Source organism: Dendrobates tinctorius, unplaced genomic scaffold (assembly GCF_039654945.1).
Source record: "Dendrobates tinctorius isolate UK_male_01 unplaced genomic scaffold, ASM3965494v1 ptg000143l, whole genome shotgun sequence".
Taxonomy (NCBI): domain Eukaryota; kingdom Metazoa; phylum Chordata; class Amphibia; order Anura; family Dendrobatidae; genus Dendrobates; species Dendrobates tinctorius.
This window is the reverse complement of record NW_027361810.1, coordinates 1,275,603-1,288,247: the sequence shown is the minus strand read 5'-3', so window position 1 is coordinate 1,288,247 and position 12,645 is coordinate 1,275,603. Positions and strand designations below refer to the sequence as shown.

The 12,645-nt window shown below is 49.2% G+C and overlaps 1 protein-coding gene across 2 annotated transcripts in view; it reads left to right on the top strand.

Moving 5' to 3' along the window:
- Positions 1 to 12,645, top strand: part of SLC49A4 (solute carrier family 49 member 4) — a 46,502-nt gene that overhangs the window by 23,117 nt on the left and 10,740 nt on the right. For both annotated transcript variants that reach the window (XM_073545283.1, XM_073545284.1), the window contains exons 4-7: positions 1,388 to 1,517; positions 7,573 to 7,681; positions 8,249 to 8,316; positions 9,759 to 9,886. In XM_073545283.1, the coding sequence (XP_073401384.1) occupies positions 1,388 to 1,517; positions 7,573 to 7,681; positions 8,249 to 8,316; positions 9,759 to 9,886 (435 nt within the window). The remainder of the gene's footprint in view (positions 1 to 1,387; positions 1,518 to 7,572; positions 7,682 to 8,248; positions 8,317 to 9,758; positions 9,887 to 12,645) is intronic.

Genomic DNA, 12,645 nt, shown 5'->3' with positions numbered 1-12,645 from the left:
CAGTGTCTTGCACCCAGTGTGAAATTTGGTGGCGGATCAGTGATGACCTGGGGATGCTTCAGCAAGGCTGGAATTGGGCAGCTTAATCTTTGCGAAGGACGTATGAACCAAGCCGCATACAAGGTTATCCTGGAAAAACAGCTGATTCCTTCTGCTCAGGCAATGTTCCCCAACTCTGAGGACAATGCGCCATGCCACACAGCTAGGTCAATCAATGTGTGGATGAAGGACCACCACATCCAACCCCTGTCATGGCCGCCCAATCTCCAGACCTGAACCCCACTGAAAACCTCTGGAATGTAATCAAGAGGAAGATGGATAGTCACAAGTCATCACACAAAGAAGAACTGCTGACGTGTGTACCAGGAGTGGCATAAGGTCACCCAAAAGCCGTGTGAGAGACTGGAGGAAAGCAGCCAAGACGCAGGAAAGCTGGGGTTAACAATCATGGGGATTCCACAAAATATTGATTTCTGAACTCTTCCTGAGGTAAAACATTAGTATTGTTTCTAAATGATTATCAACTTGCTTTCTTTGCATTATTTGAGGTCTGCATTTTTTGTTCTTTTGTCCATTTCTCATTTTCTGAAAATAAATACAAAATTTATTGCTTGGAAATTCGGAGACATGTTAGTAGTTTATAGAATAAAAGAACAATTTACATTTTACTCAAAAATATAAAGAGAAAAATCAGACGAACTGAACACTTTGCAGTGGTCTCTTAATTTTTTCCAGAGCTGTAGATCAATCTCTTGGACTCTTGAATGACCCTTAATTTTACAGCAGCTCTTCTTGCTTTACTGCAGTGATTATCAGATTTGCCTTTCAGTCTCTGATTTTCTCCTGCACAATGTGGGGCGTTGTAAGCGGCACCTGGCATGACTCTAAGGGTACCATTACACTTAGCGATGCACCAGCGATCCCGTCAACGATATGGATCGCTGGTGCATCGCTAAGTGGTCACTAGTGAGCTGCCAAACAGGCAGATCTCACCAGCGACATAGCAGGGGTCGGGGGTCGCTACTTACCTGTCAGACGCGGCGATCCTGACTTCCTCCCGCCCGCGTCCACATGTCGCTCGTTGGCGCCACAGGAAGCGCCCGACGAGAAATGGTCCAGGACATTCTCTCGCGATCAGCGATAATCAGCGGGGGAGCCGGTCGGAGGTAAGTATCACATGTAGCGATGTCGCTGCTGCATCACAAAATCGGTGACGTTACAGCGATATTGCTAGTTATAGCGCTATGTGTAACGGGCCCTTAACTGTACAGATCCTGGGGGGGATCAGTCGTTTAGATCTGTGGCTGCAATGTCCTTTAGATGATCTCTGCTCTCACAATTTGTCGTGAGTTTTGTTTTCATAGCTTGACTGTTCATTTTGTTGCAGAGTTTGGGATCATCACGCTGCTCTTTGCTGCTGTCCTGGCTTACTTCCCTGCCCGACCCCCAGTGCCCCCCAGTGTAGCTGCTGCCGGTCGCAGGCTCGGATACAGGAGCAGCATCAGAAAGTTGCTCAGGTGAGTCCAGTACTAATATTGTGTTCACTAGCCAAGCAGTGTCTGTTCTAATTTCTGCTATAATTAGGATTATTCTTCTTTGCAGAGCTGCACTCTTTTCTCTACTGTTTTTTTTTTTTTTTTTTTTTTTTTTTTTTTTTTTTACCACCACCTGTGTTCCCAAAATTTGCAATGCTTCTCCTATTACTGCTGAACTGACCAAACCATGGATTGCACAAGAGATCACAAAGACATGTCTGTTTCTGATCCAAGGCTCAGTTAAGAAGCGCACATGCAAGTCTATGTCCGAGTCTATGGGCCATGAAAACTAAGGCCAGCACACAGTTGCTGTCCGTGTGACTTGTTGTGATGCCAGTCTTTGTACAGTAATGGGTAGGAGAAACTATGCAACATTTTTTTTTTACTTATGACAAAATCTCTGATGGTAAAAAAATAACAGTCTGACCTGATCTGATAATTTATCCTGCACGCTGAAGGTAATCAGTGATTGTTATTGTATGTGATAAGGACCGACGTCAGAACGAGGCCTTACATTATCATCACTATTGTCTTTTGTGGATATAAAACTATCTGCATCTTACAGTAACTTAACAAAGTCTTATCCCCACGTTGTGGAGAAAATCTGCAATGGAAATTGCCCTGTATTGAAGAATTGTCGCCTGCAGTAATTCACCATTTCTGCTGCAGATTTTCACCGATATGATGCAGAGAGTAAAACCTGCACGATTTTATACAGTTCACGCTGCTGAAGATTTGCTGTCAGTATTCCGCTGTCTCTTCTGGACGCTTCCTAATTGGAGAAGAGCAAGTCTATTCCCACATCCCTGTTACAGCGGTGATGTCAGTAGTCCATGGCTGCCGGACAGGAGTGCTTCGAACCGTCGGAGCAGACAGCATTCCCGGCGCCTCTTCTGCAGCATGACGTTGCAGCAGCATCTGCCATGTAGGAAGTGGTGCCATGGACTACTCATGTGGGTCTGGATCTGGGTTCTGTGAATTGATTCCATCATCTGATCCTGATAGTAGGTCTTGCACCCCTTGTATAGCAGCATGCTGCGGGATCTGTTCTCATAGGTCAAAACCGCCCCATAAATATTGTGCCATGTGACTGATGGGGGCGATCAGAGAGCACAGGGGAGCCTTCCTCTTACTAGCCGCTGTCAGATTGACATCTGCTTATTTATTTCTAACAGCCGTGGTCGACAGTCATCACTCAGCTCTCCTGTTTCTGCATTGCCTTGGAGCTCGCCAGTCTCTGCATCCTGTTCTGGCCTTGTGGCCATGTGACTGCTGCAGCCAATCACTTGGTCAACGCTTTGGCCATTGAATGGCAATAGCTGCAGCAGCTACATGTCCGTAATGTGAGTGGAGAGTTTACAGAGGCCGATGGCGGACCCCGCCGATGCTGGAATAGGAGCGTCGGGGGATTTGGATACTTGGAGAAAGTCCATGGCCTTCTAATATACTTGACTGGACGCTGTTGCTCTGTGGGCGCTACGTTTCTGCCGGTGGAGTCTCACCCTGATCGTTATACAGTGCCGACCTGTGCTCCGGGCTCTTCTGATTACGGAGGATTGTCTGTCCTGCATCGTCACCGCGTAGATGCTCGTGTCCTGTGAGCTTCCTGATGATGTTCGTTCTTGGTCTCGTGTACTGGATCGGATTCTTTCTCCCTGTAAGAATACAGAAGGGGCATTTGCCGGAGTCGTATCTTCAGATCCGCCTCTGCTCTGGAGTACCTGATGTACAGCACTGTAGCGCTCGCTGCCTCCCCGGAGCATTAACTCCAGTGAATTGTGCGGCCACCAGTTGCTTCTGTAACTCAAAATGGCTCTGACAGGAGCATTGATTTGTGGCACATGATTATACAGGCAGGAGCGGCGGATTACACCTCCCAGGGCTTTGATAAATGCAGCCGGTGATGCAGGGCCCTCGCACACACTGAGATGAACGTCTCCGCCTGCAGTTGTTTCTGGAGCTGCATTTGCTTGTTAATATGTAGAAGCAAATGAAATCCATTCCTGTAAGTGACACGCGGGATTAATTTAATTGAGACTTTTAACAGCTTCCTGCGGTAAATGGAGCAGGATTCAGGCAAGTGAGAATGACTTATTCCCTGTTATTCCGACTCGCAGACGACAACTCCAGAGAGGCGGCTGCAAATAACGGATCTTTTAAAGGGCACCTGTCACTGCGCCGCGGCCGCGCACAATGCGGCTGTCAGCTCCTCACGTTTAGGAGTGAAGTTGCTGGCTGCTCCTGAGTAACAGGACGGTGGGGAGCTACCTTCATTATCGGCTTGTCTACCCTTGGACATGCACTCTAATGGGCTGCTCCTCGGCACTGCTATTGTGCGCCCAGAGGCTTTTTTTCTTTTATAGAAGCAGTAATAGACCAAATTGAAATCCTCCCCCCAATATCGAAAGGGTCTTAGCTGGGATTCTCTTTGATTTCAACCTTAGAAACTGTGTTCCCTCGTCTCCTGCATCACGAGCGTGGGAGCATGGATGTCAGGCGTCAGCCCTCTGTATTATTGCCAGCCCTCTGTACCCTTCCCATAGGGCTCGTCAATAGACCTTAGAAATAAAGTGCAACTATGGAAGAGCTTTCCTCTTCAGTGAAGGATATCTGCTCTGATATCCAAATATGAAGGTGTAAGAGGTCTACGAGATGGGTTTAATTGAGTTTAATTTTTTATGAAAACTTCCTTCAAGATGCAGCACAAGGATGAAAGTAACTGGTATTCAGAAATTTATCGCAAATTGCTGTCTTGTGATTTTTAAATGCTCGAGCTTAATCTCCCATCCTGGCTGCAGCTCTCCATGTGCCTCTGCAGGCTTCTCCACGGTACACAAGGCTTTATATTCCCCCTTTCCCGGGTGCAGGTCTCCATGTGCCTCTGTGCAGGCTTCTCCATGGTGCTCGAGGCTTTATAATCCCTCTGTCCTGGGTGGAGGTCTCCATGTGCCGCTGTGCAGGCTTCTCCACGGTGCACAAGGCTTTATATTCCCTCTGTCCCGGGTGGAGGTCTCCATGTGCCACTGTGCAGGCTTCTCCATGGTGCTCGAGGCTTTATAATCCCTCTGTCCTGGGTGGAGGTCTCCATGTGCCGCTGTGCAGGCTTCTCCATGGTGCTCGAGGCTTTATATTCCCTCTGTCCTGGGTGGAGGTCTCCATGTGCCGCTGTGCAGGCTTCTCCACGGTGCACAAGGCTTTATATTCCCCCTGTCTCGGGTGCAGGTCTCCATGTGCCTCTGTGCAGGCTTCTCCATGTGCCTCTGTGCAGGTCTCCATGTGCCTCTGTGCAGGCTTCTCCATGGTGCTCAAGGCTTTATAATCCCTCTGTCCTGGGTGGAGGTCTCCATGTGCCACTGTGCAGGCTTCTCCATGGTGCTCGAGGCTTTATATTGCCCCTGTCCCAGGTGCAGGTCTTCATGTGCCACTGTGCAGGCTTCTCCATGGTGCTCGAGGCTTTATAATCCCTCTGTCCCGGGTGGAGGTCTCCATGTGCCACTGTGCAGGCTTCTCCACGGTGCACAAGGCTTTATAATCCCTCTGTCCCGGGTGGAGGTCTCCATGTGCCACTGTGCAGGCTTCTCCACGGTGCACAAGGCTTTATATTCCCTCTGTCCCGGCTGGAGGTCTCCATGTGCCACTGTGCAGGCTTCTCCATGTGCCTCTGTGCAGGTCTCCATGTGCCTCTGTGCAGGCTTCTCCATGGTGCTCAAGGCTTTATAATCCCTCTGTCCTGGGTGGAGGTCTCCATGTGCCACTGTGCAGGCTTCTCCATGGTGCTCGAGGCTTTATATTCCCCCTGTCCCAGGTGCAGGTCTTCATGTGCCACTGTGCAGGCTTCTCCATGGTGCTCGAGGCTTTATAATCCCTCTGTCCCGGGTGGAGGTCTCCATGTGCCACTGTGCAGGCTTCTCCACGGTGCTCGAGTATTTATAATCCCTCTGTCCCAGGTGCAGGTCTTCATGTGCCTCTGTGCAGGCTTCTCCATGGTGCACGAGGCTTTATAATCCCCCTGTCCTGGGTGCAGGTCTCCATGTGCTGCTGTGCAGGCTTCTACACGGTGCACAAGGCTTTATATTCCCCCTGTCCCAGGTGCAGGTCTCCATGTGCCGCTGTGCAGGCATCTACACGGTGCACAAGGCTTTATATTCCCCCTGTCCCAGGTGCAGATCTCCATGTGCCACTGTGCAGGCTTCTCCATGGTGCACGAGGCTTTATATTCCCCCTGTCCCAGGTGCAGGTCTCCATGTGCCACTGTGCAGGCTTCTCCATGGTGCACAAGGCTTTATAATCCCCCTGTCCCAGGTCCAGGTCTCCATGTGCCACTGTGCAGGGTTCTCCATGGTGCACGAGGCTTTATAATCCCCCTGTCCCAGGTCCAGGTCTCCATGTGCCGCCGTGCAGGGTTCTCCATGGTGCACGAGGCTTTATAATCCCCCTGTCCCAGGTCCAGGTCTCCATGTGCCACTGTGCAGGCTTCTCCATGGTGCACGAGGCTTTATAATCCCCCTGTCCCAGGTGCAGGTCTCCATGTGCCGCTGTGCAGGCTTCTCCATGGTGCACGAGGCTTTATAATCCCCCTGTCCCAGGTGCAGGTCTCCATGTGCCACTGTGCAGGCTTCTCCATGGTGCACGAGGCTTTATAATCCCCCTGTCCCAGGTGCAGGTCTCCATGTGCCGCTGTGCAGGCTTCTCCATGGTGCACGAGGCTTTATAATCCCCCTGTCCCAGGTGCAGGTCTCCATGTGCCACTGTGCAGGCTTCACCACGGTGCACGAGGCTTTATAATCCCCCTGTCCCAGGTGCAGGTCTCCATGTGCCTCTGTGCAGGCTTCTCCATGGTGCACGAGGCTTTATAATCCCCCTGTCCCGGGTGCAGATATCCATGTGCCACTGTGCAGGCTTCTCCATGGTGCACGAGGCTTTATAATCCCCCTGTCCTGGGTGCAGGTCTCCATGTGCCACTGTGCAGGCTTCTCCATGGTACACAAGGCTTTATAATCCCCCTGTCCTGGGTGCAGGTCTCCATGTGCCACTGTGCAGGCTTCACCACGGTGCACGAGGCTTTATAATCCCCCTCTCCCAGGTGCAGGTCTCCATGTGCCACTGTGCAGGCTTCACCACGGTGCACGAGGCTTTATAATCCCCCCTGTCCCAGGTGCTGGTCTCCATGTGCCGCTGTACAGGCTTCTCCATGGTGCACAAGGCTTTAGAATCCCCCTGTCCTGGGTGCAGGTCTCCATGTGCCACTGTGCAGGCTTCTCCATGGTGCACGAGGCTTTATAATTCCCCTGTCCTGGGTGCAGGTCTCCATGTGCCACTGTGCAGGCTTCTCCATGGTGCACGAGGCTTTATAATCCCCCCTGTCCTGGGTGCAGGTCTCCATGTGCCACTGTGCAGGCTTCTCCATGGTGCACGAGGCTTTATAATCCCCCTGTCCTGGGTGCAGGTCTCCATGTGCCACTGTGCAGGCTTCTCCATGGTGCACGAGGCTTTATAATCCCCCTGTCCCAGGTGCAGGTCTCCATGTGCCGCTGTACAGGCTTTTCCATGGTGCACGAGGCTTTATAATCCCCCTGTCCCAGGTGCAGGTCTCCATGTGCCGCTGTACAGGCTTTTCCATGGTGCACGAGGCTTTATAATCCCCCTGTCCTGGGTGCAGGTCTCCATGTGCCACTGTGCAGGCTTCTTCCCGGTGCACAAGGCTTTATAATCCCATCTTGGGTGCAGGTCTATATGTGCCGCTGTGCAGGCTTCTCCACGGTGCCGGTGCTTTAGTAATTTCTATCCTTGGCCGGTGGGTGTCTCGGTGAAGTTGTGCCCGTCTCTCTGGGTGGGATGTTGAATGGAGACCTGATCATTTTTCCTCAGTCAGTTTTTTATATTTCTGCAGTGATCATTTTTATCATCTGATTGTTATTTTCTCTTTCTGACATTTTACTTTAGATAAACTCATGTTTGTTGCATTTTGTAATAAGTGGTAACTTTTTTGCATTCAGATTCTCAGCAGTTTGATAATTTGCGTTTTTATTTTCCCTAGTAATGGCCGTTTCCTGATGATTGTCTTGGCCTATGCCATCCCTCTGGGCTTCTACGCCGGTTGGTCAGGAGTTTTGGATCTGATTTTAACCCCAATTCATGTTAACCAGGTGAGTCTGCGATGTGGTGTACAAGAATAGTCCTACAGTGAGTGAAGTGCTGCCTGCCTACTCCGTGGACAGATCCTGCTGAGAGCTGAACATCTTGGCGCTGACTCCGTAGAATCCAGGCATTCACCAGAATTATCGGCACAGTCTCATTCCCTGAATTAGATCCCGTGGTGCCTGTACATCTAACCCTTAATCACCAGGATGTGATCCCAGCTTATACTGGCACAATAGGGATGAAGCAGATGTACCGGGACGATATCGTCCACTTTATTTTATTGCAGTTGCATTTTTCCCTTTATTTCTACACTTCTGCGATTCAAACTTGGGTGCTAATAAGCGCTTACATTTTCTTGGTTTGGACCCACAGCTGTCGGTTCATTGTGTATCACTGCACAATATTGTGTATTGTTTGGCGCCAATGGGATAAGCTTAATGCCCGCTGATCGGAGAAGAGCGCTTATTCCTATTGGCTGCTCAGCAGTGAACAGAGGATCTATATACGGACGTCCGACGGTGATGGATCTACCGTGTGTTGCATTACTTATGTTCTGTGTCCTCTGATCATAGGTGGATGCCGGCTGGATCGGCTTCTGGTCAATTGTTGGTGGATGTTTTGTAGGAATTGCTGTGGGAAGGTAAGAAAATCATATTTACTATGCATGTATGTGTGTGTATGATATGTATGTAGCCGTGCCAGAGGGCTCAGGACTAGAGATGAGCGAATTTGTTCGGATTTTGCCCCCGAATCTGATTTTGACACATTCGAGCCATATTCGAACAATCGTGCCGAATATGTGTCTTATGATTGGTTCCGAACATATTCTCTAATTTCTACTCCCATTGACTATAATGATGTTCGGCTGTGTTCAAATATTGCTAAAACTATATTAGATTCCGATCGTATTTGGAACCAAATCCGAACTAAGTCGCTCATAACTACGAAGGTCATGCAGCCGCCTCCTCCCCTGTACCTGCTGGTACAATACCAGCTCATGTTGTAGCGGGATCTGAACTTTTAGTGCTGGAGACTTTTGGGAACTGTTGTGGGCTTCATTTGTAACTCTGGTCTGGGGAATCTGTTAGTGTATGCACGTGTGTCACTAATTGATGTCCCCTCTGGATGCACTCTTTGAGATTTGGAGCTTTACTTTTCACTCTGGACATGATAGATCCGCTCTTCCCAGTTGATTTATGGGAATCTCACACATGCCGTCTGCTCTTGTCCAGCGGCACAGCGTTGAGAAGCCAATTTCCCAGTAAATGTAACAGTCATAGATGCATCTGCTCGCGGCTGACAGAGGCGCCGAGCCTGAAAGCACTATGGTCTCCGTCTCCAGGAACCTAATGAGACTCGGAGCCGCTCATCTGTCTTTTCTGGAGGGCTGAATCCTGCTGAATCCTTGTCTGACCCGGCCATAATCATCTGCTGAAAGTTGTAATCAGGAAAATGAGGTCGTAATTCTTATCACATTTCACAGATTTCTCTACACTGAAGTGTGGCGGTGCGGACGCACGAGCGCCGCGCTCCTCGTTATTCCATCAAAAACGCCTTTTGTGTTTTTCCTCCATCAGATGCTGATGGTTGCAAGGCAAAAATCTCACAATTTCGGCATTATCCTGTCATTTTCTGCAAATTATTCCTACGTTCCGTCCTTGATGACAGCCTGTAATTGTGTTTCCACAACTGGTTAATTACAAGCTCCATGTTTTAATTCCTCATTTGGAAGCAGATACTCGTGTGTTTGTGGTTTGTCTCAGCCGGGAAAAGTGGCTGGAAGAGACAGATACTTGAGGCTGCGCCTGGTACATAGTGCGAGGTCCCTGATCGATCCACCGCAGCGGTGGCTCATCCACTGCTGACAACCAGCCTCTATACTATGTGAGGTGTTGTCAGTACTGCCCCCTGTTAAGTCTATGATGTAAGAAGCGTTTTGACTACAAGACACAATGAGACTGTTTTTGTTTTTTCCCCTAATTGCTGCGTGTCTGATCTCTTGATGATGGGGGGGGGGGGGGGTAATTTTGCTCAGTGATATGTTTTCTGCAGATGTAATGATCTTCTCTTCTTTCTCCCAAGGTTTGCAGATTCTGTCCGCGCTGTCCTGAAGCCCATACTTGTCCTTCTCTTTTCGGGGGCCACACTTTCAGCCACGTGGTTCACGCTGACGTTTTTAAGCCGCGTCACCCACCTTCCCCTGACTACAGGTGAGTGCACCCATTTCTTCTAGCATTCATGTCGTTTTCTAGTCCAGCAGTAAATGTCCGAAGCGGCGTCACTGTGAGTGATTGGTGTAGTGTGATGCCGCACGGCAGGCAGCACGCTGTTCGCACGGGAACATACAACGGAAGATAGAGCGTTCAGCCTCTTCATGTCTGGGGGATTTCTTTTCTGTCGGTATTGCCGTATGATTTTTTTTTTTTTTGCGCAATGAGTTGTAGTTTTAATTCACATTTTACTTTGTAATGTTATGGAAAATATGAAAATAATTCTTAAGGCAGTGAGCTGTTGAAAAATAAGTCTATGGCAGAGTGTCGTTTTTTTTTTTGTGGTGTGTGGTAAAAATGATCCATGAATCTCTAGGTTGGTCTGATTACAGTGATACCAAAATTGTTTAGTATAGTCTTTATGGTTTTTATAATGGTGAGAAAATTGTAAATTTCTGTACAAAAAAAAACAAAAAACATACTGCCATTTAAGACCCGTAACGTTTTAGATTTGTCAATTGAATGAGCCATTTGGGGGCTTGATTTTTATTTCCTTTTTTTCTCATGGCTATCTGATATATATATATATATATATATATATATATATATATATATATATATATATATATATATATATATATATATATATATATATATATACATACATAATCAATCTTGGACCTGTTCAATCTGTTGAAAAGTATAACCAACATCATGGCGGCACTGGCTTCATATGATGTCGCTTTTAAGAAATAGTGTAATGAAAAGGAGATGCTGAAATTAGACACGTCGCACACAAAATGCCATTAATGAGAATTCCCCAGGAGCTGACAGTCTAACGTCCAATAGAACAATATGGTCGGTTGTCTGGGGGCCGTGGATCAGGGTACATGCAGCATGGGGCCACTCCTGGATTTCCCGTCTGATTAGCTTGTTTGTTAGTGATTTGTTTCATCATCTGACACTTTCTCGGCCTCCCGCTCACATGTAATAATATGTTTAACCTTCTGCAGAAGGTCGATGGTTACAGAGTAATTGCTTATTTAAATGAGATTTCTTAGTGGGTCGTCAGTCCCCTTCAGTCTCCTGTGCGCGGCCAGCGGAGGGTCTGATCCGTGCTCTTGCTGACGGCTCGCTTTCCGAAACTTTCTTTTTTTTTTGTGTATAATGTCACGTTGCTTCGTACCATAGACCTCACGTTGTAGCAGCTCTGTAGGTGGCTGTGATGAGCGCAGGAGTTTCTCCGAGTGAGCGCGGAGCTTCATATCTGCAGGGCTGTTACCTTTGCGTCAGATGTTTTGTGTTTGAGGTCGGATGTTTTCCTGACAATACTGCATTGCGCAGTTAGCGGCAGATCTCCTTCTTGGATTTGACTAGCTAATGACTTGTAAATCTGCCTGACTGGAGCGTTTTTAGCCGTTCCACCATCACACGAGGATATTAAGGACGTGCAGACATTCTGAGGTGCGCTGCGGCTCGCTGTCAGGAAACTGAGCCAAGTGTTGGAAATGTCTGCAGATATTGTTGGCGCTGGTCACATCAGGAAAAATCAGCGGCCGCAGATGAAACATTTCTTGAATCCAGAGGTTGTACTCGTTTCTACAGATGCTCATAGGGTTGCCGGCCTCGGACGGGCGAGCTGCTTGTAGGGTTGCCGGCCTCGGACGGGCGAGCTGCCTGTAGGGTTGCCGGCCTCGGATGGGCGAGCTGCCTGTAGGGTTGCCGGCCTCGGATGGGCGAGCTGCCTGTAGGGTTGCCGGCCTCGGACGGGCGAGCTGCCTGTAGGGTTGCCGGCCTCGGACGGGCGAGCTGCCTGTAGGGTTGCCGGCCTCGGACGGGCGAGCTGCCTGTAGGGTTGCCGGCCTCGGACGGGCGAGCTGCCTGTAGGGTTGCCGGCCTCGGACGGGCGAGCTGCCTGTAGGGTTGCCGGCCTCGGACGGGCGAGCTGCCTGTAGGGTTGCCGGCCTCGGACGGGCGAGCTGCCTGTAGGGTTGCCGGCCTCGGACGGGCGAGCTGCCTGTAGGGTTGCCGGCCTCGGACGGGCGAGCTGCCTGTAGGGTTGCCGGCCTCGGACGGGCGAGCTGCCTGTAGGGTTGCCGGCCTCGGACGGGCGAGCTGCCTGTAGGGTTGCCGGCCCCGGATGCCATGATCTCTTGAGGATATTAACCTGACACTGCTATTCCTGGGATCTGCAGTCCATGGTCCTGAATAGGTGTCCAGTTCTTGCTCTTATTTTATTCCAGCTGCTTCCCTGAGTTTTTGTAATTGTAATAATGTTCTGGGAGAAATACTTCATTTTCTGGAACAATTTCACGGGGGCCAACACTTTTGGCCATGACAGGTCAGCAAATGATGTACAAACAGCACAGTGCTATACACTCTAGTGGCCATTCTGAGTACTACAGCTCTTCTCCCTTAGGCTATGTGCACATGTTGCTAATTTTTTGCGTTTTTTCCACGCGGAGATAATATAAATTCGCAATGGATTATTAAAGCAATGCTAATCAATGACAATCCTGAATTGTTGTGCACATGCTGCAGATATTTTCGTCCTTATTTGCAGCGTTTTATTTTCTGCAGCGTGTCAATTCTTTTTGCAGATCTGCAGCGTTTGTGCGCCCATTGACTTCCATTGAGTCAGTTAAATCCGCAGCAAAACCGCAGGTGTAAAAAGGTTTGCGGGTTTGCTGCGGATGTGCTGTCAAAATTGCTGCAGAAACAGAAATGATGTCAGAAGGAGGAAGAGTGTGTGAGCTAAA